We start from the raw sequence: 27272 nt of genomic DNA, 5'->3' as shown, positions 1-27272 counted from the left end.
GTGTCACATCAGCAGGCAAGTAAAAGACTTAAGGCCTTAAATACCAATTAACCTATAAAAAATCTTACTTCCAGTAGTAACAGCAAATGCAATAGTGTTGTTTATTCACACTACTTGAGACCGAAGTAAAGCGTATAATTAAACATGCATTTGTTTAGAAAAGTAAGGCACTATAGTGCATTGTTACTTTTCTTATGGTACGTCAGGCTTGAAGAAATGATGGCAGAATCTCCAGTAGCCTTCAAAGCTTTGAAGTATTCGACTATGATGTTTCCGTTGTTCCAAGGAAAATATGGAAAGGACAAATAGTCTGAACAATGATCAGAAGGAACGATGCTTGCAGCAATTCGTTATTTCTGACCACTGTTCAGACATTTTGTGTTTGGGGACTTACCTTGGAACAACAAACACTTCATCATGGTCCAATTTGCTCTATGGGACAAAAAGTAACATTTCAGTTAGTTATGGCGAAAGTTCATATACAGTATATACTCAATACTAAGTTCTCAATATTGTCAATTATTTCTTCCTTGTTCTTGATCTACATAAGTGCTTTTTATGAATCCAGTAGAGGCTGTACAGTCCGCGGCATAAAATGTGTTACAAAAATTGTCAGTCCAAATGAATAACAAACTCTTGCCCAGTTTTCTTATGCATTCCCGCAATACATGTATCAATCGATTAGTTGTTTCTAGTATTTATTCCAACTTCTCCCTGTCCTCCACCTCTCCTTGTCTAAAGCAGTGTGTGTGACGTAGTACACTCTTTCCATTCGGCTGAAAAAGAAACAAGAATCAAGTTTACAACGTTATAGCTTTAAAACAGTCTTTTCCATTCGTTTGTTCTGAAATAATTTTAAGAGCCTAAATTAAAGAACAGTAACACAATCTTCCCAGAGCTTCATAAATATCTTTAGTTTCATTCTTTTCTTTCTTTAAAGAGTGTAAGCTAGTAAGATGCTCCCTAAGAAATCTATAGAAATTGCCAAGAGCTCTAAAATATCTACGGACAGAAACAAGTTTTATTCAATGATTCATTGAATTTCTTTTCAGTAAGTGCAAGCAAATGTTTCAGGGGCGTCATTTGGGCAGGACAGGAGGGTGTAATTCCCCCTCTCTTGAGCTTCAAAAATACGTAGTTTTTGATCAAATGTATAGTAATACACTAATAAAAAGTGAAAATCTTATGTCGCCGGAGAATCTCTTCCTTCCCCCCCCCCCCGAATAAAGTCTAAAAGACACTGGTTTTAACAACAAACCTATAGAGTTACGATAGCACATTGCTAAAGTGCTTACATTTGGTTTCAAGAGTCGAAGGTTTGATCTCAAGCCATATGACTTCCTGGGTGATATTGAGAGAGAGAGAGAGAGAGAGAGAGAGAGAGAGGGATTCAAGTATGGAGACAGAGAGGGATGATTTGTATACACAGATTTAGAATTGGGGAAAAAATGATCGGACAGCATTCGTATTATGACGAAAATTCTGATTTTGTGAAAGATAAGAAGGGAAGTTATCGAACTGCGAGGATCACATTAGGCAGTTGTCGAATTAATGTGGAGAACTCTTTTCAGAGCATCAGATGATTACGAAAGGAGAGAAAGATCTTCAGAACTGAGGAATTAAGATTTTTAAAAATCTGGTTTCGGCGACAGGTTTCGAACCATGACTTTATCCATTCTGCTACGGAGGATTCTATTACTGGTTCACATACGTTTCCCTTAGCTGCGTTGAAAGCTACCTTAAGGGGATATTGCAAAAGTTGACTCGGTAGATGCGCCGTTCAGTTAGGACGTAAACCTCCTGTAACTTAGTTACAATGTGCAAAATGAACTTCCTCTTCTTCAGGACACTTTTTAAAGCTTTAACATTTGTTACTATTGTTTTAATTAAGTTACATTTGATAGAACCATCTGATAAAGTAGTACCAAGCCCTGTGCGTCATTGTCTGTTAGGTGAATGGTTAATGTAAGTTACTCCTACGTGGATGGTCCGAGCTTCCAATCAAGACCATTCTTATTGATTATTTGATTTGAGCTACGCTCATACTGTATATTCCACAAGTTCAAGTTTGAAGTAATTTAGTCAGTTTAATTTTCTAGTTTAATTCGAAATAATTTTCCAATATTATATTTGTTACTAAATTTACATGGCACTCCTCACTTGTTTGTAGCCCTGCATAAATGCAAAATTGTTTTAAAAGTATATTTTACTTTCAAGTTTTATTGATTTCTTTAATTGTCCTTGAACTTTATTTTATAATTATTTTCTATTTCTTAATTATATCATATTTTCTATTTATATTGTATTCTATGTTACACGTTTATTATTTATATTTTATGTCTTACCTTTGAAGAGGAGCTTTTGACAATTCAGAGCAGCAGGGACATACACAGGATGCAGGCCTTGACAATCCAGAGCTTTTGCCCCCACGAAATCACTACTTTTTGGTTGTATATATATAACTAATTTTATAGATGGTGATAGCAGGGGCGGATCCAGGGGAGTGTGTTTGGGGTGATCGCATCCCCCAGAATAGGGAACTTTTTATACTTTTTATTTAAAAAAAAAACATATCCTAAGTATTTTTCATCTTTGTATTATAAACGTAAATTAAAACCTAAAGTAGATAGGCCTTACTTTCTTAAGAAAGTTAATTCTACAGAAGAGCTCTTTCTCATTTTCTATTTTTTCTTTTCTTTCTTTTCTTTTCTTTCTTTTTCTTTTCTTTTTTTGCAATCCGCTCTTACCTTGATTTGACTTCGAACGACCGCCCCTCCCAAACAATCATCCTGGATCCGCCCCTGGATGATAGACATTTTTGTAAAATATGCCCTCAATCGCTGAAATAAATTCCTGTCAAGCTTTCGATCGTTGAAATAAATTTCTGTCTACGGCCCTGCAAAACAGTGACGATTTTAGGGAGTGATCAGTTAGTAATGCCTCCCTGGAGCAACGACAGTTCCCGAGAAGTCATATCTCCGATAATTCAGAACGTGATTTGTGCAAAATCACTTTTCACTCTGAGTGTCATGAAACGCACCAAAAAGGAACTGTTCTGAAGTATTTACTGGTTCTCCCTATGACCCCATTTCAATATGGCCAACCTTGGACATATACACATCTGAAATATCAGTGATCCCGAAAACTATCCATTCGACACAAATATAGGATATTTTCGATTCTTTATTCCTGTCACCCTCCCATTGTCAACTCGAAGCCAACCAAGGCTTATTTTGGACTTACGCAGCATCCACAGTGTCACTTTTCATCTTTGCACATGAATTCGACACTAATTTCGTTCGTATTTGACTACTTTTACATGTCACCTTCACCTCTTGGTAGGGATTTTCTCAGTATCTCGCCCCCACAACTATGGACAAATTTCAACCAACTAAGTATAATTATAAATTATCATCTGAAACACAACAGTACGGGTGATCTTTTTCGCAGAGGAATTCGTTAACTACTGTTTCAATATCAATGTATTGGCTTTTTTTGCTGTCCATGCTGAAGATTGCCAAAGGGCTAAACTTCATCTGCACTATTGTGCAATGAATATAGGTTTTAGTCGTTTAATTTACTGAATACTCGCTTAGATGTTGCTCTCGTCACAGAAAAAGTGATATACAGTTATAAAAGTAAAATGAAATGAAATATCTAATTTTTACGTCCCACGATTATGCCGAGTATGCTAATGGAGAGAGTAATGGTGAGAAATAAATGAAAGTGTTTAATGAAAAAAGTGGGAGGAAACGGGAGAAACCCGAGGACACTCATACACGGTGTTTGTCCATAATAAAGTTCATTCGGCGTCAGCTGGGATCGAACCAAGGACCCCATGCACCATAGGTAAAGTTATAAAAGCATAGGCGTCTAAAGAAATACGGAACACTACCATCAATGAGAGTTATATAAGATTAGATGTTTAGTTATTTCATTCTAAGTTAAACTTTCAATCAATCTTGTTCTTCATTACTATTCGAAAAATTACAGTTGTTGCTGCAAGGACGTGATAAATCTTTTCAGTAGACTTCGCAGTCCCCTCCACAGCTTATTTTTGATGTAAGGCTAAAGCAGTCTCATTTTAGACATCGAGGAAAAATAGTGGAATTACAAATTTTCAATGGGCCCCGTTTTACTCTGGGCTCCCTCAACGCACTGCCGTTAGTTACTTCACTGTTCAGGATGCATGATGCAGCTTCTGCTTTAGGAATACTCTCTAAGGCAGTACGAGTTGTTTTTTTTAACTGCTGTGTGAATTAAGTTGTATTTGCTAGAAGTGTCGGTTAAAGGAAACTAAAGATCCTACACACAAACACAAATAGTCTCTTTCGAAACTCTAATGGAAAACGAAACGAATCGTCCTAAACATGTTACGCTCTTCAAGAGAAAAAGAGCAAAGCAGTAGTTGCACCTACGCTTAATGGTGTTTCTTGGATACAAATTTATAACTTACAAAAGTCAAGTTCACGTCATGGTTTGATAGATGAAGGGTTAGTGAAAGGAATTCTTACGCTGGTGGTCGTGGGTTCGGCAAATTGAATAAAAGGGGGATTGACAGGGTGAGCGTACTCCGGCCAAAAACAACTAAACCAATGGTTCGTAATAGAATCGACGGATGAAAGACCCACGTAGGAATCTGCCATGAAGAGAGTTTGACATTTGAGACGGATATGAACTAAACCGAGACCACCGCGGGAACGTGAGAGATAAATGGCAGTTCTGGGGATGCGAAAATAGTAACCCCGCCATATATGCCAAAGGAGCAGAGATTAAAATCTTTTGGCGTAAATCTCAGGGAGGGGAAATACCCGAGCACTATACCACAATTTAGTTGCCACGTAGATATTGATAAATTGAATGCGATGCCATAAATGAAGTCGACGAAAGCGGAGGGTGAAGAACAACCCTCGAATTTGCGTAAGGAGAGGTTGCCAAACTTCTTCATAATGGGGAGTGGGAAGGGACGTGAATGGAATCCCTAAAATTGTTAAGGATGTCACATGCGGTATAGGCTGCGTACCTGGGGTAGTAGAGGGTAACTGAAAGCCGTGAAATTGTAACACTTGAGTTTTCTTTGCATTAAACTGAAGGCCAGAGCAACGCGAGAATCGTTTGAGAACCGGAAAGACACCCTGAAGAGCAACTGCGTCGACCCCTGTGATAGTCAGATCATCAGCGAAACAATAGCTGTTTTGACAAGTAAAGAGGGTAGGGCCTGGGGGAGACACTAGCGCCAAACGATAGAGAAGAGGGTCTATAACTAAAGAAAACAAAATAGAGCTTAAACTACAGCCCTGGCGCAAACCTCGTTTTAAGGGAATGAGGTCAGATAGATGTCCATTAATTTGGAGACGAAACGTGGCGGTGGTGTATAAATTCGAAATTACTTGACAGAAAGCTGCGGGAAAACCCCAAGCGTCGAGGGTTAGACGAAGGAAATTGTGATCGACACTATCATAAGCCTTCTCTTGGTCTACTGCTAACGCTCCGGCTGGGACACCGCGAGACTGAAAGTATGCAAAGAGGTCTCGAAGAGTACGAAGGGTAAATTGAATGTTATTCGATTCGTGCAGGGCTGCTTGATACGGACTGATAAGTTTCTGTATGATAGGTCGTAATCGGGCTGTAAGAACTTTAGTAAATAATTTCAAATCAACTGGCAATAAAGAGATAGGGCAGTAATCAGCCACAACCTTCGCCTTGGACGATTTGGGTATAAGTGCGACAACCGCAGTATTAGAATGAAAGGGCACATTAGACAACCAGGAATTAAAAAGTGTCACAAGGGTACCACGAAGAATAGGCCAGTAATGACGGTAAAAAGATACACTCAAGCCATCTATGCCGGGAGAACTACGTCCCTTAGACTTATTGAGAACCGCCAAGATGTCGTCAGCCGTAATTGGGCGCAATAGAGCCTGACAAGCTTCTGCAGGCAGCCTCTGGGGAAGGGCTGATAGAAACTCAGGAGCAAAAAGAAAATCCGAATGCGATGCGCTCGTGAAGGCTATAAAGTGTTGCGTAAATTCTTCTAAAATCTGTAAAGGGTCAGAAATGGTATCGCCGTTGGCCAATACTAACGATTCAATACATGTAGCTCGTCGCTGTCGAAAAAGGCGATCCACATGATACAAGGAAGACGATTCTTCCGGAAAACAATGATATAGATCGTCTGAAAAATACGCCTGCAACGATACTCGAGTATCGATTTGACGCATTCTACGTTTAATATCGTTAATACAAGCCAGATTAAGTAGGGAAGGCTGTGCAGCCCAGAGGTCACATAGTGCCCTATAATAAAACTCATATAGCTGACGATCGTGCTGTTGGGACAATTTCCCTCTCCATTGAAAGAAACTACGGAATTTGGGTTTACAATAAGTAGTCCACTACGCAACCTCCGTTGGAAAATAACGTTGCATTTTACGCCAGTACTTAAAACACTCGGTAAACTCTTCAACAGTGTCTTCTCTTAACAGCACTTCGTTGTTGATTTTCCAGAAGGAACGTCCCCTTCCCGCCGGAAGAAAAAAAGGCAGCTTAAAATGAACTAAGACAGCTGCATGATTTGTGAACGATACAGGCCTTGTATGGACAGCGAGGACAGCCTTACTTAAGCGAGCGTCGACGTAAATCCTATCCAAGCGACTTCGTGTCGTAGTACAGGTGTACGTCATTGCATGCTTAGAGTGAGATGCTAGAAGAGCATCATGGAGCTGAAGAAGTCTCACCAACTCAACTAAGGCATGACAGGGAGGTGATGGTGTGAGCGAATCACGTGCGTCGATCACCGCATTATAATCGCCGGCGAATAAACAATAAGTAAGACCAGGAGGTATTAACGATGGAATGACACTGGAAAAAAAATCTTCCCTCTCTCGTGTTTTAAGAAAACCACTAGGGGCATATAAACAAATAATACATATACCGTTAATATAGCAACGGATGGCTCTCCCATCCGGAGATAGCATAACCCTATCATAATGTAGACCCTTTCGTACTAACATCGCGACACCAGTGTTTTTTTCGGAATTCACTATAGTATTATAGTCAGGGAGAAAGTCAAATGCATGAAAAGTTACTTCAGTTAAACAATAAACGTCTGCACGATTCCGTTCAATAAATTGTTGTAATAACACTAAGTTCTGTGCAGAACTAATTCTATTAATGTTGAGAGTAATTAAAGTAAAAGCATTGATCTGCGCCATACTTCCACACAAAAACACTAACAGCAATACAAACAAAAACTTACTTGTATCGCCCATAGAAAGACACTGCAGTAGACAAGAAATGTATAGCACATAAAAACTGGAAAAAGAAATCTTCTTCTTTCTAAACACACAACTCAATGCAACTAAAAAAACACTCGTGAACTGAAGGCGCAAAAAAGAAAAAACAAACACACAATGCAGGCACGCTATATCTCGGAATCGAACGTTGCACGGCTTTTGAGGCTGTGATCACGTGACTTGGACTGTATTGCACCTTGAGAAACACCAACAACAGCTGTATGTTCTTTCATTTTTGTAGTCGATCTAGATACCCTTCGGCGTTTTTGTTGGGAAGCCGGATCAACGGCAATCATCGTAGCACTGGGTGAGATAACGGAATTGCTAAGAGGATCAAGACCCTGCGAGGGGGCGGGGGGTTCACTTGGACACATGGGCACATCTACATTCTTGAGATTCTCCGAATGTATCGTAGAGACCAGAGACGACTCGGAGGGCTGTTGCTCAGACACCAAGCTTTTTTTCTCCTCCAATACTGACGACATGGTTGGTAATGGTAAAGGCGCGACGGAACTCGTTGGTAAAGCAGGAAACTGAGACTCATCGGGAACACTGTTATCCTTTGCAAACCCAGTCTTAGATAAACTTGGTTCGTCACTTACATGATCGGAAGAAGCCGGAAGCGGATTAGATCGCCATACCTTCCCCAATTCAGTCATAACCACGGGCGGCGGGGTCGGTTTCCCCCCCATAGTACTATTTTTCTACTTCAAATGACAATTAGACACGGTATGCGACGTGCTCTGGCAAAAGAAACAAGTAATTGGCTGACCTTCATATGAAACATTCACTTTGTAACCTTGGACGATCAATCTAGAGGGAATATGCTTAGTTAGCTCAATATGTATGACCCGCACACCACTGTCAATGCCTGTAGGAAACGGTGCCGCCCAATACTGTCGTTCTACTCGCCTTACCAATCCATAGGCACGAAAATGTTCTTCCAATAATTGCACTGGAGCTTCCAATGGAAAATCATAAACTCTCACCAATTTCACAGGGTCTTCTGCTGGCAAAATTCTTACTGTACTTACGTTACCGTCCATGTGATTAAAGGTCACAGTCTCAGGCACTGTCGAGGCAAACTGGTCATAATCTTTGATTGATTTAAACTTAATATAAATACTAAAAGTTTTTTCATGAAGTTGAAGAGCACAAATCTGGTCAAACAGGCGAGGAAACTTCTCCAACAGCCATTGGTACACTTGACTGGAATTAGGTCGAGAACTTCGATAACGCTTATCAAACATGAATTTGTATTGTAATTCTTTCTTATAAGACATGACGCTCAAATTCTCTAGACACAGAAATTGGAATCACCACAAATATTAAACGTACGAGCCTAAATAGGCAAGAAAAAGATGCCACTAAGTTCACCACACTACCAATGTGTGAAAATCGTATGAAGTATGCTCCCAGCAGGCTTTGCGATCTGAACTGCTCGAAAGCACGAGCACGAATGAACCACGATCCCCACGCCGTAAATAAATCGTCTTTAGTCTTGTTACGTTAGGTTTCTTTGCCTCCGCTTGCAAAGTTGTATGTTATATTTCTTCGTTTCAGAACGTCTTACGTATTTCTTTTATGATGATATAAGTGGATAATCTCCGGGAAAGTTTATATTAATAACTTGAGTAGTTCTTAAACCTTTGGTTCACAAGTTTGTTTCTTCTACACACGAAACTACAGATATGACAAATGTAATTCTTATACTTTGCACTTGCTTTCAAACCAGTCACCATTAACTGGTAAAGCAATTTTTTCCGTCACGATTAATGAATTTTGTAACAAAACATGTCAAGAAATGAGTTAAATGAAGGATGGAAGAGTTGATATCAAAGTTGAGTACTGTAAGCTAATGAAAAGCATGTAATAACGTCTCGTATTTAAATAATGTCAGCTACTTTTAATTCACTAAGTGGTATTAGATTTGGTTGAAGCTTGAATATCTGGAATGCACAAACTCAGTGTAGCTAAAAGAAAAACGCAACAAGAATGGACGAGATTCGAAGGTAGAACCACCAGCAGAAACCCCGTTTACTAACGCCTCATCTTTCAAGCTAACACGTTTTATAAGTTATAAATTTGCTTGCAAATGATACCATTATACGTTTGTGCAATCAATGTTTTGCTATTTTTCTCTTCAAAAACGTAACATGTATACGACGATTCGTTTCGTTTTCCATTAGAGCTTTGAAAGACATGATTTGTGTTTGAGTATAGGATCTTACTTTAAAAAAGGCAATACATTGATATCGAAAAAGTAGTTAAGGAATTCCTCTCCGAAAAAGATCACCTGTACACTTATTTTTCAAATGGTAATTTATAATTATACTTACGTTGGTTGAAATTTATCCATAGTTAAGGGGGCGAAACACTGAAACCGCCCTTACCAAGAGGTGAAGATGACATGTAAAAGACGTCAAATACGAACGATATTAGTGTCGAATTCATGTACAAAGATGAATAGTGACACTGTGGATGCTGCGTAAGTTCAAATTAAGCCTTGGTATGGAGTTGACAATGGGAGAGTGACAGGCAAAAGGAATCGAAAATATCCTATATTTGTGTCGAATGGATAGTTTTCGTGATCTCTGACATAAAAGGTGATATTTTATATGTGGATACGTCCAAGGTTGACCCTATTGACATGAGGTCATAGGGGGGACCAGTGAAGAATTCAGAACAGTTTCTTTTTAGTACGTTTCAATACACTGCGGGTGAAAAATGATAATGCACTAATTCTGATATCACACTCGGAATTATCGGAGTTATAACTTCTGGGGAAACATTACTTACGGCTCGCACTCTAAAATTTCACTGCTTTGCAGGAGCGTAGACAAGGCTTCTTGAGAGCATGTTTTCCTAAAGTGTTTATCATCATCTCTAAAATTAGATATAATTTACAGAAAAGTAGTGGTTTCGTGGGGCAGGAGCTCTAGATTGCCAAGGCCTGCATTCTGTGTATGTCCCTGCTGCTCTGAATTGTCATAAGCTTCTCTTCAAATGTAAGACGTAAAATGTGATTAAGAAACGTATAACATAGAATACAATATATATAGAAAATATGTTATTATAAATAAGAAATACAGTAGAAAATAATTATAAAACATAATGTTGAAGGACAAGCTTTTTTTTTAAACAATCATACTTGAATGTAAAATATACTTTGAAAACGATTTTCCATTTATGCAAGGCTACAAACAAGTGAGGAGTGCCATCTGCTAGCCACGAATTATCTCTTCGAACCAGAAAACTATAAATTTCACACCACTATATTTTGTATACAATTACATTTTTTTTTTACTTATAACCTTTTCCTCTCCCTGGAATGGTTTCAGTGTCTTAGCCCCTACAGTATATTGTTGAGATGGTAATTTATACGTATAGTAAATTCGTTTGAAATTCCTCCAAGAGTCAATATTGCACTGTACGTTTTTTTCTGAGTCAAACTTTCTAAATATATATGCATACCTTCCAGTAAGAACTGAATTTTCTATTAACGCCTCCCTGTCGTCGTTGTGCAAACATTCATGGTGATCTGCCGTAGGCAAATGAGTTACATTAAGGTTGTAAGATTTAATATCAAGTTTGAAACATCGCAAGTTAAAGAAACGCATGTAATAACAAATATCATATTTGAAAATAATTTCGAATTAAACTAGCTGTGACGACATTACATTAAAAATTGAACTTGTGGAATGCACAGTATGATCATAGCTCAAAGAAAATAATCAATAAGGATGGTCTTGATTCGAAGCTCGGACCATACACGTAGGAGTAACTTAGATTAACCATTCACCTAACAGACACTGACGCACAGGGTTTGGCACTACTTTATCAGATGGCTCTATCAAATGTAACCTAATTAACACAATAGTAACAAATTTTACTGCCCTAAAAAGTGTTCTGAACAAGAAGTTCATTATGCACATTGTAACTATGTTACACGGCGCATCCACCGAGTCAACTTTTGGAATATTGCATTAAGTTAGCTTTCAACGTAGCTAAAGGAAACGTATGTGCATGAGTACAGAGTTCTCCGTAGCAAAGTAGTTCGATAGCTACAAGGTTCGGCATTCGAAACCCGTCTCTGAAGCTGCAGATTTTTTAAAATTCTTAATTCCTCAGCTTTCAATATCTTTCTCTCCATTCGTAATCATCTGATGCTCTCAAAAGTGTTCTCCATCTTATTTCGACAACTGCCTAATGTGATCCTCGCAGTTCGAAACCTTCCCTTCTTCTGTATCACAAAATCACAATTTTCGTCATAATACGAATGCTGTCCGATCATTTTTCCCCAGTTCTAAGTCTGTGTATATAAATCATTCCTCTCTGTCTCCATATTTCAATCTTTCTATCTCTGTCTGTCTCTCTCAATGTCGTCCAGGAACTCATATGGCTTGAGATCAAACCTTCGACTCTTGAAACAAAATGTAATCTCTCTAGTAGTGCTCTCAACGGGTCGGGTCGGGTCGGGTTGTAGACCGACCCGACCCGACCCGTGACCCGAATTGACTGACCCGACCCGATGACACGACCCGACCCGACTGACCCGAACCGTGATCCGACCTGATTGACCCGACCCGACAACCCGACCCGATCTGACCCGACCCGATAACCCGACCCGATAACCCGACCCGAGTTGACCCGATTGACCCGACCCGACAACCCGACCCGAGCTGACCCGATTGACCCGACCCGACAACCCGACCCGAGTTGACCTGACCCAACCCGACCCGTAACCCGACCCGAGCTGCCCGATCCGAGTCGGGTCGGGTCGGGTCACGGGTCGGGTCGGGTCAACCCGATCCGTTTGAGAGCACTATGGTCACAACACTGGGTGAACACCAAAATGCCACGAGCCTAAATAGGCAAGAAAAAGATGCCACTAAGTTCACCACACTACCAATGTGTGAAAATCGTATGAAGTATGCTCCCAGCAGGCTTTGCGATCTGAACTGCTCGAAAGCACGAGCACGAATGAACCACGATCACCACGCCGTAAATAAATCGTCTTTAGTCTTGTTACGTTAGGTTTCTTTGCCTCCGCTTGCAAAGTTGTATGTTATATTTCTTCGTTTCAGAACGTCTTACGTATTTCTTTTATGATGATATAAGTGGATAATCTCCGGGAAAGTTTATATTAATAACTTGAGTAGTTCTTAAACCTTTGGTTCACAAGTTTGTTTCTTCTACACACGAAACTACAGATATGACAAATGTAATTCTTATACTTTGCACTTGCTTTCAAACCAGTCACCATTAACTGGTAAAGCAATTTTTTCCGTCACGATTAATGAATTTTGTAACAAAACATGTCAAGAAATGAGTTAAATGAAGGATGGAAGAGTTGATATCAAAGTTGAGTACTGTAAGCTAATGAAAAGCATGTAATAACGTCTCGTATTTAAATAATGTCAGCTACTTTTAATTCAGTAACTGGTATTAGATTTGGTTGAAGCTTGAATATCTGGAATGCACAAACTCAGTGTAGCTAAAAGAAAAACGCAACAAGAATGGACGAGATTCGAAGGTAGAACCACCAGCAGAAACCCCGTTTACTAACACCTCATCTTTCAAGCTAACACGTTTTATAAGTTATAAATTTGCTTGCAAATGATACCATTATACGTTTGTGCAATCAATGTTTTGCTATTTTTCTCTTCAAAAACGTAACATGTATACGACGATTCGTTTCGTTTTCCATTAGAGCTTTGAAAGACATGATTTGTGTTTGAGTATAGGATCTTACTTTAAAAAAGGCAATACATTGATATCGAAAAAGTAGTTAAGGAATTCCTCTCCGAAAAAGATCACCTGTACACTTATTTTTCAAATGGTAATTTATAATTATACTTACGTTGGTTGAAATTTATCCATAGTTAAGGGGGCGAAACACTGAAACCGCCCTTACCAAGAGGTGAAGATGACATGTAAAAGACGTCAAATACGAACGATATTAGTGTCGAATTCATGTGCAAAGATGAATAGTGACACTGTGGATGCTGCGTAAGTTCAAATTAAGCCTTGGTATGGAGTTGACAATGGGAGAGTGACAGGCAAAAGGAATCGAAAATATCCTATATTTGTGTCGAATGGATAGTTTTCGTGATCTCTGACATAAAAGGTGATATTTTATATGTGGATACGTCCAAGGTTGACCCTATTGACATGAGGTCATAGGGGGGACCAGTGAAGAAATCAGAACAGTTTCTTTTTAGTACGTTTCAATACACTGCGGGTGAAAAATGATAATGCACTAATTCTGATATCACACTCGGAATTATCGGAGTTATAACTTCTGGGGAAACATTACTTACGGCTCGCACTCTAAAATTTCACTGCTTTGCAGGAGCGTAGACAAGGCTTCTTGAGAGCATGTTTTCCTAAAGTGTTTATCATCATCTCTAAAATTAGATATAATTTACAGAAAAGTAGTGATTTCGTGGGGCAGGAGCTCTAGATTGCCAAGGCCTGCATTCTGTGTATGTCCCTGCTGCTCTGAATTGTCATAAGCTTCTCTTCAAATGTAAGACGTAAAATGTGATTAAGAAACGTATAACATAGAATACAATATATATAGAAAATATGTTATTATAAATAAGAAATACAGTAGAAAATAATTATAAAACATAATGTTGAAGGACAAGCTTTTTTTAAAACAATCATACTTGAATGTAAAATATACTTTGAAAACGATTTTCCATTTATGCAAGGCTACAAACAAGTGAGGAGTGCCATCTGCTAGCCACGAATTATCTCTTCGAACCAGAAAACTATAAATTTCACACCAATATTTTTTGTATACTATTACATTTTTTTTTTTACTTATAACCTTTTCCTCTCCCTGGAATGGTTTCAGTGTCTTAGCCCCTACAGTATATTGTTGAGATGGTAATTTATACGTATAGTAAATTCGTTTGAAATTCCTCCAAGAGTCAATATTGCACTGTACGTTTTTTTCTGAGTCAAACTTTCTAAATATATATGCATACCTTCCAGTAAGAACTGAATTTTCTATTAACGCCTCCCTGTCGTCGTTGTGCAAACATTCATGGTGATCTGCCGTAGGCAAATGAGTTACATTAAGGTTGTAAGATTTAATATCAAGTTTGAAACATCGCAAGTTAAAGAAACGCATGTAATAACAAATATCATATTTGAAAATAATTTCGAATTAAACTAGCTGTGACGACATTACATTAAAAATTGAACTTGTGGAATGCACAGTATGATCATAGCTCAAAGAAAATAATCAATAAGGATGGTCTTGATTCGAAGCTCGGACCATACACGTAGGAGTAACTTAGATTAACCATTCACCTAACAGACACTGACGCACAGGGTTTGGCACTACTTTATCAGATGGCTCTATCAAATGTAACCTAATTAACACAATAGTAACAAATTTTACTGCCCTAAAAAGTGTTCTGAACAAGGAGAAGTTCATTATGCACATTGTAACTATGTTACACGGCGCATCCACCGAGTCAACTTTTGGAATATTGCATTAAGTTAGCTTTCAACGTAGCTAAAGGAAACGTATGTGCATGAGTACAGAGTTCTCCGTAGCAAAGTAGTTCGATAGCTACAAGGTTCGGCATTCGAAACCCGTCTCTGAAGCTGCAGATTTTTTAAAATTCTTAATTCCTCAGCTTTCAATATCTTTCTCTCCATTCGTAATCATCTGATGCTCTCAAAAGTGTTCTCCATCTTATTTCGACAACTGCCTAATGTGATCCTCGCAGTTCGAAACCTTCCCTTCTTCTGTATCACAAAATCACAATTTTCGTCATAATACGAATGCTGTCCGATCATTTTTCCCCAGTTCTAAGTCTGTGTATATAAATCATTCCTCTCTGTCTCCATATTTCAATCTTTCTATCTCTGTCTGTCTCTCTCAATGTCGTCCAGGAACTCATATGGCTTGAGATCAAACCTTCGACTCTTGAAACAAAATGTAATCTCTCTAGTAGTGCTCTCAACGGGTCGGGTCGGGTCGGGTTGTAGACCGACCCGACCCGACCCGTGACCCGAATTGACTGACCCGACCCGATGACACGACCCGACCCGACTGACCCGAACCGTGATCCTACCCGATTGACCCGACCCGACAACCCGACCCGAATAACCCGACCCGAGCTGACCCGATTGACCCGACCCGACAACCCGACCCGAATAACCCGACCCGACAACCCGACCCGACCTGACCCGACTGACCCGACCCGATAACCCGACCCGAGTGACCCGACCCGATAACCCGACCCGAACTGACCCGACTGACCCGACCCGACAACCCGACCCGAGTTGACCTGACCCAACCCGACCCGTAACCCGACCCGAGCTGCCCGATCCGAGTCGGGTCGGGTCGGGTCACGGGTCGGGTCGGGTCAACCCGATCCGTTTGAGAGCACTATGGTCACAACACTGGGTGAACACCAAAATGCACTCCCATTGGGAATTGAACCCGGACCACGTGTACCGAAGTCTTACACGTTAACCACTAGCTAGATCAAGCGGGGATTTGTATATGCATCTTAATGAATATTTGGCACTTTTGAGGTTTGGTTATTTCTTTTTATAACTGATACCAATGTCCGACGTGGGAGAAATTTATTTTTATTTTTATTTTATTTATTTATTTATTTATTTTTATTTTATTTTTTTTCTTTAGTTCTATGTGACGAAATTTTTCTTCAAGGTCAGTGTTCTCACCTGCTGGGACGGCAGGGCGTCTTCTCGGAAGGCAGTAGCAAGAGTCTCTTGGCGGAGACAAAAGGAAATCGTTTAACTACAATGATAAGGGTTGAGAGAACAGGAGAACACCTGTGATTTTTTCCAACCCTTCAACTTTCATTCCAAAATAGGTTCTTATGATTCCGGGACCCGTACCACTTTGATTTTTCTTTCTCGGTAATTAAAACGTATTTTACAGTATATATAGTTGCACGGAAGAAGATACATAATATGAATTTAAAAATACAGGTTGATATTTAATTATAAAGTACTAATTTTATTTCATCACTTTCAGCCCAACAAATGAAATTCAAACAATTTGCTCCCTAGGTCTTGGTCATCAATACTGCGTCTTATTCTTTGTCTTGCAGTCAAGTCTTGGTCCTGCATTTCGTAGTCTTGGTGATCTTTCATGCTATACAAGAGCCAAGAATGCTCACCTCATCGGTACAAATGAAGACCAAGTGTGATTTTGATTATGGTATTTCATACTATACGGAAAGCTAGAAAATACGCTCATCGCTACTTGGTGATCACCAAAACAAGGCCAAGAGCAAGATTACTATGCAATTCGTCTTGCATATCCAATCTTTATCTTGTTCTTGTATCGATGTCCTTCGGCTTGGTGAAATAAAATGAAATATTCACTTTAAGCAGGGGTGTAGCCAGCAGGTTCGTGTAGGAAGGGCCCGTCGTTTTTGAGGGGGGGGGGCAGCTACAATGTACAAAGCAAAAAATGTGTTGCTGCTAGTGTTTTTCAGGCCTAAAAGAAAGGAAAATTTTGGTTTCCTTCTGAAAAACTAAAAACACTATTTTATCTTATTTATTATTATTATTATTATTATTATTATTATTATTATTATTATTATTATTATTATTATTATTATTATTATTATTATCCATAAATTATATTCAAGATAGTTTTTATTATGCTTAATCAAGAACTACTGCCCGGGACCAAACGCTATACTTTTGTGAATAACTATAAAAATAACCAGAAAGTTATGTCCCTTTTCGTGGAAGTCTGTGTTCAATTGGACCTCACACCGTGAGTTGAATGCGAGTGGAGATAAGGCGAACGTCAGTTGTTGGTGTGGGTATATCCAACATACTACCTGGTTGTGGCAATTCAGATACACAGTGAACTTGCGTAAAGACAGAGGGAACATGGGACATCCACAGAGCGTCATAAGAGCATGTATGCTGAACGAGTTCAAATGGAGGTCAAACGCCGCTGTAGCGGGACAGAAAATATGCCAGGCCTTTGTTGAGGATGTCGTGACGACGCGGACAGTGCAGCGATGGTTTAACAAGTTTAAGGACGATGACCAAACACCCGAAAACACCACATGCCAGAAGACCAACACATGTACGTACAAAGAGGAACTGGGACTACAATTCAGTGTGTGGAGAAACCATTCGGCAGCACATCCATCAAGTTGGGAAGCACTACAAGTTGGGTCTCACATGTTTTGACTCCGGGCCAGAAGGCAACGCGGCAGTCGCATGGGTTTATTTACTGTTTCGGAGCCATTTCTGGACAGGGCGTTGACATGTGATAAAAAGTGGGTCCTATACGAAGCTCCACGGCGCCGTCATCATTGGTTAGCATCCCATGAACCGATTTCAAAACGGCCGAAACCAGCACTGTACCAGAAGAAGGTCCTTCTGTGTGTTTGATGCATCGTGCATCGGGAACTGCTACCAGCTGGTCAGAGTATCAATGCAACTGTGTAGTGTCAGCAGTTGAGCTGTGCTCAACAAAAACTCAAAACTCTGGAGCCATCACTTCTGAATTGCAAATGGGTCCTCGTTTACGGGACAACGCTAAGTCCCACGTGGCTAGGATGACTCAGGACACCATTCTCCGCCTTGGATGGGAAACAATATTGCAACCACTATATTCCCCGGGTATTGCACCGTCCGATTATTACCTGTTCCATTCTTTGGACAATCACCTTAGAGGCCGCCAATTCAAATCCCTAGTAAAAGTCCAAAATGCACCTGATACCTTCTTCGTTTCACGGCCCACCAACTTCTACCGCGATGAATTCCACGGCCTTCAGGAACGTTTTCAGAAGGTCGTCGATGTTGATGGGGACTATTTTTGATCTTCCAGGTTAGGTGACGTATCGATGTTCGAAGGTGGTGGGTGAAAAAGCAACAAAACTTTTCTTGGTTACCTTTTTATTTAAATTTAAGACCTTGTATACAGAACCTATGTACACAAGATTGATTTTCTTTAAATTTCACTTAATTTCTTTATAGTTTCCTGACAAAAATATTTATTTATTATTCGTAACTAAAAAAAAACAATTATTTTATTACACTGAGTAGAAATAAAAGAGAGTGAATGAAATCCAAACTGAATAAAAACATTATTTCTCACCAAATTTTCCATTCTCTGTCTTTTAAAATACTTGTTAAAGCATATAAAAATATAATGTACTTACAAATCAGTTTAGTACCTTTGTTTTATGGCTGTATTTATAATATCTTGTTAAAATGTTTGTCTTTAAACTGTCAAATATAAATCGCAGTAAATTGTGTAATCTGCTGTCACAAAAATGTATCCTATTTTTCGATCGGTATGGAAAAACAATATTTCTCCATACTATTTTACCGTATATTATTAATTGTCAATAACTTTGTTACTTTTAAATGAAGGAAGCGAGATAATTTTACTATGATGTTTTTAAAGCTGGTCATTTGGGGGGGGCAGGAAACCATTTGGGGGGCCTGGACCCGATGGCTCCCCCTTAGCTACACCCCTGAGTTTAAGGTCCCTCGATTCTGCTTCGAGGCTAAGGAATATGGTGACCATGAGAAATGAATGAAATGGTGGAATGGAGAAAGTGGGAGGAAACAGGAGAACCCCGAGAAAACCCACTACACGGCGTTTCTCCACCACAAAGCCTACCTAACACAAGCTGGGATCGAACCATGGACACCATGCACCAGAGATGAATTCTCTACCACTGAGCTACCGCGGCCCTGCTTGGGCTTGGTCGTCCATATTCAATCTTTCTTTTGGCCTTGCTTAAACAACTTCTAGTTTTGTTCTAAATCCAGACTCCATATTGGCGTAGATATTAATATTACAGTCGATTGGTAAAATCAATCTTCCACATTTAAAAATTAAAGTACACACAAGTACAAAAATAAGCATTTACCATAAAAAACACTAGCTGCAAGTGTTCAAAATACATTTATGGCTTCTATAAAATCAATTGAAAATTGCTATTTTAAATTACGCAGGTAGTGTAAAACAGCAGTTTTCGACTCCAGCCGAGTTTAAGCTCAACCTAAACTTAGTTGACCAAAGTGAACTGACCCGACCCGACAAACCGACCCGACTGACCCGACAACCCGACCCGATAACCCGACCCGAGTGACCCGACCCGATAACCCGACCCGAGTTGACCCGATTGACCCGACCCGACAACCCGACCCGAATGACCCGACCCGACAACCCGACCCGAGCTGACCCGACTGACCCGACGCGACAACCCGACCCGATAACCCGACCCGAGCTGACCCGACTGACCCGACCCGACAACCCGACCCGAGCTGACCCGACTGACTCGACCCGACAACCCGACCCGAGCTGACCTGACCCGACCCGACCCGATAACCCGAACCGAGCTGACCCGACTGACTCGACCCGACAACCCGACCCGAGCTGACCTGACCCGACCCGACCCGACTCGGGTCGGGTCGGGTCACGGGTCGGGTCGGGTCAACCCGACCCGTTTGAGCGCACTACTCTCTAGTAATGTGCTATCGTAACTCTATAGGTGTGCTGCTAAAAGCAGTGTCATTTTAGATTTTATTCGGGGGGGGGAAAGGAAGAGTTTCCGCCGACAAAAATATTTCACTTTTTTATTAGTGTATTACTATATATTTGCTCAAACAATATGTATTTATGAAGCTCAAGAGAGGGGAAATTACACCCTCCTGTCCTGCCCAAATGATGCTCTTGGAACATTTGCTTGCAATTACTGGAAAGAAATGAAATGAATCGTTGAATAACACTCATTTCTCTCAGCAGATATTCTCGAGCTCTGTGCGTGCATTACAGACTTTAGGAAGCACAAAACTTACTGCGGTTATTGGCAATTTCCATAGATTTCTTAGAGAGCATCTTACTCGCTTGCAGTCTTTAAAGAAGGGAAAGAATGAAACTAAAGGTATTAATGAAGGTATCGGAAGATTGTGTGACTTGAAAGGCTCTTGAAAGATATTTCAGAACAAACGAATGAAAAAGACTGTTTTAGAGCTATAACATTGTAAACTTGATTCCTACGCTGCTTTAGACAAGGAGAGGTGGAGGGAGGGAGGGAATTGGATTGAAGACAAGAAATAACTAATCGATCGAGACATTTATTTCTGGATTGCATAAGAAAACGGGGCAAGAGTTTGTTATTAATTTGGACTTTCTTAAAAATTTTTTGTAACAATTTCTAAGCCGCAATACTGCTACTGTACCACACATACTACAGAGTGCCACTTTCAGTCTTTTAGGTTTAAATTTTCGGGGTACAAGCACTTGTGCAAATCCCGGGGGAAGAGGGGGATATGTCCCCCCAATCATGGACCGCAGGGGACTGTCCTTCTAATAATCTGACTTAAAAAGTCCTTTTTGGGATAAGTGTGATGATTTGTGTCCGACTGCCACAAAAGAATGTAAGATGAAATTGATTTCTCTTGGCTTTTCCATTTTTTAAAAAGAATCGTATTCTATAGTATCGTATATCAAACTGAACTTCGTGCTGTAGTGCGTTTAGTAGTCTCATCAATATACAGTATATTAATTCCACTTCCGCTACTTGGGCACAAATTGCAATAAACGCCAGAGAAGGATATGCCTCTCTCCTCATGCTGAAAAGTTGTCTCAGCTGTAGGTACGGGCACAAATTCCGGGGAAATAGGGAGACATGTCCCCCGCAACATTGGAACTGGAAGCTCTCCCAATAATCCGATTTGAAAAGTGCTTTTTGCAGATAAGTGTGATGATTTGTGTCCGAAAGCCACAAAGGAAAGTGAGATGAGATTGGTTTCTCTTGGCTTTTCCATTTTTAATGAAAATGAAGGCGTGCGACTGTGCGTGACGTAACCTGATATGACACCTTATCTCCTCCTCTCCCCTAGGTCCTAGCACACAAAGAGTATATAGACTATCCAATGTCAGTAGAACACATCTTTTCAGTAAATGCGCATTTAATCTATTTATTGTATCAGCCTAGGCATCTACTCATGCTTCGTAAGCTAACTAACTCTATAGCCTATGGAACCCGGAGGTTCAATGCCGCGTTCACAAAAGCTCCCCACTGAATTCTATCCTCAGCCAACTTGATTCAGTTTCTACTTTGTATTCCTATTTTTGCGAGATCCATCTTAATATTGTCTTCCCATCTGCGCCTAAGTCTTCCTTACGGTCGTTTTTCGATTGGTATTACCGCTAACACTTTGATAGCGTTTCTATTTTCTTCCATCCTACCTATATGTCCTGCCCACCTAAACCTCCTAGACTTGATGACCCTAACAATGTTTGGTAAGCTGTATAATTTATATAGTTCCTCGTCATGAAGTTTCCGCCATTCCCCATTCCCGTTCCTCTTGGGTCCGAATATTCGTCTGAGCATCTTGTTCTCAAATACTTTCAGTTCATGTTCTTCCCTCAGATTAAGCGACCATGTATCGAAACCATACAGAACAACAGGTATGATTATCGTTTTATATATTTTAAGCATCAAATTCCTCGACAGAATTCGCGATGACCAGAGATTTTGAACTGAATAATAACACGACTTCCCTGTTTATATTCGACATTTAATTTCTTCGTGAATATGATTTTCGTCTGTTAATAATGATCCTAGATATTTGAAAGTATCCACTTTATCAAAAGTATTATTTAATATTTTAACGCACTCATAATTTGCCCTATTACGGTCCCGACGCACTTCCATGAATTTAGTTTTCTCTGCATTTACTTCTAAACCCTTGTCCCTGCAAGTGTTTAATAAGAACCCTGCCTTTCTATCTATTGTTCTCCTACCATCCCCTATTAAATTTACATCATCAGCGCATGCATAACCTGGTGAGCACAGTTCAGCTCTAGGCCCTGGTTGCTATCTTTGATCTTCCTTGTAGCGTATTCCAGGGCAAAGTTGAATAATAATGGCGACAACACATCTCCTTGTTTCAGGCCATTCTCGACGTGAAAGCTCGTGGACAAAAATTTTCCTACCCCGAATTTACTTTGAGATTCATTTAAACATGCCTTAATTGATCTAATTAGCTTTTTCGGTATTCCAAATTCTGTAAGAACGTTGTACAATGTTCCTCTCCTAACCGAGTCGCAAGCCTTTCTAAAATCAATAAATAATTGATGTACCGGGCTACTGTATTCCCACTTCTTTTCGAGTATTTGGCGAATGGTAAATTGTTGACAGAAGAGAAATGCCTCGATAGTTATTACAGACAGTTTTGTCGCCTTTCTTGTGAATTGGAACAATGATTGATTCTTTCCACTCTTGTGGGAACCCTTTCTTGTTGTAGATAAGGAGAATGAGTTTGTGTATCTTGTTCCACAATTTTTCGCCTCCAGCTAAAATTAACTCAGCCGGAATTTCGTTTACACCCGAAGATTTGTGTTTCTTTAATTTCTTTAAAGCGATTTCTACTTCTATTCGGTTCTGGAATATACGGTTCTGCGGTATGTATCTCCCTTTCTCCACGCACGCGATTTCTAATTATATTCGGTCCTGGAATATATGGTTCTACGGTATGTATCTCCCTTTCTCCACGCACATTAGTTTTTGGCTGCGTGTTAAGCAAATCGTCAAAGAAATCTTTCCATCTATTTAAAATGCTATCTGTTTCAGTGAGAACTGTTCCATCAGCTTTCTTTAATATAAGCACGAGGTTGATAGCCTTTCTTAAATTCGTTGATCCCTTTATACATGTCCCGAATGTTTTTATTTTTACTATTATCTTCAAGTTCCTAAATTTTAACTTTCAAAAAATCGCGTTTCTTTGTTCTAAAAGTTTTGGAAATTTCCCGCCTGGTATCTACGAAATTTTGTGTAGTTAGATATTTCATTCGGATTTTGTAGCCAACGTAATTTTGCCTGTTTTCTCTTCTCTGCTAGTTCGAACCATGGTTTGTTCCTACGTATTTCCGCGTGTCCCAATTTTTCTTTTGAAAGAGGATGCTTCGTAAACAAGAAAAGAACTCAATTGCTGGAATATTTTTCTTCATAATCTTAAGGTTACATCTGTTAACTAACGAGTATATACCATGCGTCAGATTTCTGTAACGAATGCTGTAATGTTATTGAGATTATCATAATTTTGCTCAAAGATTATTGTTGCGTCATACATAATTGATATTCTTTCTTCATAGTTTTGGGGAAGTTATTATTACATTATTATATTATTATAAAACAATTTTAACGTGGATCTTTGTGGCTGCTTAATTAGAAACATACTAATTATAAATATGTATGTATTCAGATTTCAGAATGTGTTCACGGCAGTAATTTGTAATACTATGTGCTACTACTTCATTTACATCGTCTAATATATAATATACTCTACAACAGTTGATCAGATTCATCTGCAGTAATATGACTTTCATTTCCCTTCCCTAGAATAAGCCACAAATCTGCACACCTCTCAATGTTGAAGACAACCAATGGCGTATTTAGGATTTTGTTTCGAGGGGCTATGCCCAACACAAGGAAGGAAATGAGCAATTGCCCACCTGACTTTGAGAATTAAACATATTATAATTTATGCATAAATTGAAGTTATAATGGCAAGAATTGCAGACCGATAAATCCTATATGATATGATACAAAAGTTTAGGAGTGAATCTAACCTTTTATTCTATTCATACAAGAAAAAGGAAGCATCCTCTTGGCCTTCCTAATTTCCCGGGCTAATTATTCGCCCGTTTTGATTTTCTTTAATTCAAACATTTCCTTCTTTTAAAAATAACTAAACGATATAATTTTTCCTTTGTTGTTGTAGTCCTGTCATGTTGATATCCGCGCAAGTTGGTGTGGAACACCAGTTTCGCTTATCAACTCCTCTTAGTTTTGGTGTTACTGATGACGGCGGACTTGAATCACAACTGACAACGGTCGATGAAGTATGATAGGCGAAATGAAAGAAAGAGAAAAGTAGAAAGGATGAAAGAAAGAATAAAAGGACGCAGTTCTTACATGGAATGAAATTTGACAAATACAGTATTATTTCTGAACAAAGAGCATAAGAAAATGGAAAGTCAATGACATTCTTAGAAATGGTAAAAAGGACTATTGTTGTACGTGGAATGCGAAAAACTAACATATTTATTTCGGGGGAGCATGAGCCCGATAGCCTCCTAAATACGCCACTGAAGACAATTCTGCTTCCCTGATCTTTCACAGCATTGTTTTTCAACTTCATAAATATTTTGAACATAGCTTATATAAAATATGGGAATGGTCTTACCCGTCCACCCCAATGTTGAAGACAGATGGGTACAAGCACGAGAAACTATAAATTTTCTGTGTATATTTTGGCGGCACACCAACGAATAGTTTCAAATTGGCGGCGATTTTTTCAAAAGTAGCTTTTATCCACGCTACAAAGCGCAATTTTGGGTCTTTTAAATTGAATTTTCAGAGTAGAAACACGAGACACTCTAAATTACCTGTATGTATTTTGGCGGTTATACGCCAAAATTTCAAATTGGCGGCCATTTTACAAAATAGCTGTTATCCACGCTGCAGGGTGCACTTTTCTGACTTTTAAGTTGAAATTTTAAGGTAAAAGAACGATACATTCTAAATAAGCTGTATAGATTTCCTCGGCGATCCAATGTTAAATCTCAAAATGGCAGCCATTTTTTTTAAACAGCAGTGAATAGAAAATTGTTGCAAGTTATGACAACGATAATTTTGAAATATAAATCACACTTTAACACTTTTACCCTAAACACATTGAAATATTTCGAAAATACCCAATTAAATCCGAAAAAAAAACAATTAAACCCGAAAATAGCCGGAAAAACCATATAGGCCCATGTGGGTTGGTTTTTTCATGCTGCTTATAATAGCTAATTAATTTACAGAGTTTCCAAATGGGTAGTTCTTTACGCTTAAGGACTTCACTTAATTCTACCAACTGTCAGCTAAATATGGTTTCAAGGTTTCCACCCGCACCCTTTTTGGCCGACCACATACCCCTTATCTGAAAAGTGTTTTATACATCGGCCAATACTACTTGCAAAATTTATAGCATCATTTATCCTCTTTTTTGTGGTATAACACGATTAGACCATTTTTGTTGCCTAAGGCAACGCTTCAATTTTGTGTGTGTTTTGTCAATATTCCGATGTTTCGGACGTGATGGGTTCGAATATTTTTAGTGTGTTGTAATGAATCAGTGAAGACACGACGTATTTTAACGTTAACATAAACTTTTCTAAGTGCAACGTTACCTCTAGAAAAGTTTTAGGATAGGAAGCATGATTTAACCGCTAGTAGAATGTGTTGGTGGCTGTTCGTACAATAATCATTGTTCCTTGCATGCATGAGTATGGTTTAGACAATTTATATTCGTCGTCATCTTCGTCATCTCCTATTTCCCAAAAGTATGTCACCAGAATTGAAATTCTAACATTTATTATTGTACTATTATATTATTATTGAAGTTAATTATTTATGTTTCGATAAATGTAAATAAGTATTTTGTAATATATTTTGTTATATATATTGTTATATACATATTACACGATTATATGTAAAAGCACATTATTGTTGATTATATTATTTCATATCTTCCTTTCATATCTTATATATATATATATATATATATATATATATATATATATATATATATATATATATATATATATATATGTGTGTGTGTGTGTGTGTGTGTGTGTGTGTGTGTGTGTCTAATTAGGTCTATGTTCTTCTTGTTTTAAGGTCTATGTGTACGAGGTGAGATTAAGCTAACACAAAGTGGACCCTACAGTGATATCAATGTGCTCCTTCCTCAATCGTTTGAAATGCAGCAACAAACAAACCCACTGAGCAGATTTATATGAAGGCATATATCACGCACTCACTTCATCACATTTTCAATTACGTGTGCTTTGTAACAAAAACTGAGAAAATTCTATTTGGCATATGTTATTTCCAATATTCTGTGTAATTGTGAACTTCAAGCACATTTTAAAGTAGTTGTAAAAGTATGTATTTCACTTATTATGAAATATTGTATGCACCAAAATAAACTATCTTTCTGGGAAGGTATATTTCTATCTCAAATAATTTCTTATATGGTTATTAGCTATTCTGTGTATTTTAATATATAAAACGAGCATATGGCATACAGGGCATATCGAACAATCTGATAATTGCCAAAGCATATAGCTAAATGTAAGAAATATTGTACTCAATTTTATGTAGATATATTATAAAATATAAATGCTTAGATAAAAGCTTATATGAATTTCATATTCAATAGTAATGTGTTTCATTTTATGAATACTAATTTTATACCTTGGCGCAATATAACTCCAAATGACAAAAACTCAATTCTTATAATCTTCCTTCAACTTTTTTTCTTATTTTCTGAATCCGTTCCATATTTTAATTTGTAACTTTGATATAGCAATCAAAATTTCATTAATGCAGAAAATACTGTAGCTTCAAATCAACAGTGGTGTAATCGCAAGAAAATATCGGTATCAAAGGGATTTTGTGTGCAAGTTCATGTTGTATATTATATCTTATAAGACAAGCTTACTTTAAGCTCTTTTGCTGCCTAATAAAAAGAATATAGGGAGATTGTTTACAAAGAACCAGAAAATTATTATTCTGTCTTCGGTTTGTGGTCACTTTAAGGCCAATGTTATATTTTAAGTGCAATATTCAACTTTCATATCTTCCTTTGACTGTTTTGCTGATTTCCTGAATCTCTTTCCATATTATGTTCTTCAAAACCGTACACGCTGCGTTCCTCTGCTTCAAGAAGTTAAGTAGGGTCACTTATAGATAGGTCTGATTCTTACTTCGAAATATTAGGATAGTATGGTCCAGCTCAAGTGATGGGACGCATAGTGACTTGTAGTAAATCGCTTACCTCTGATGCGTGAGTCCTTGGATCGATCCCTGAGCAAGTAAGTTTGTAGTGGAAAACATTGTGTCCGGGGGTTTCCTCGGGGTACTCCCGTTTCCT

At 38.7% G+C, this 27272-nt stretch overlaps 1 protein-coding gene across 2 annotated transcripts in view; it reads left to right on the top strand.

The window, feature by feature from the left end:
- LOC145684748 (uncharacterized) overlaps positions 1 to 26527 on the top strand; it is a 1464901-nt gene extending 1438374 nt beyond the window's left edge. For both annotated transcript variants that reach the window (XM_081757122.1, XM_081757121.1), the window contains one exon: positions 26015 to 26527. In XM_081757122.1, coding sequence (XP_081613248.1) covers positions 26015 to 26136 — 122 coding nt within the window. In that variant the 3' untranslated portion in view covers positions 26137 to 26527. The remainder of the gene's footprint in view (positions 1 to 26014) is intronic.
- The last annotated feature ends 745 nt before the right edge of the window (positions 26528 to 27272 follow it).

The sequence above is a fragment of the Thermobia domestica genome, chromosome 5 (genome assembly GCF_964235325.1).
Source record: "Thermobia domestica chromosome 5, izTheDome1.hap1.1, whole genome shotgun sequence".
Lineage (NCBI taxonomy): Eukaryota > Metazoa > Arthropoda > Insecta > Zygentoma > Lepismatidae > Thermobia > Thermobia domestica.
Note: the sequence above shows the minus strand (reverse complement) of the source record. Positions and strands in the feature narration are given on the sequence as shown.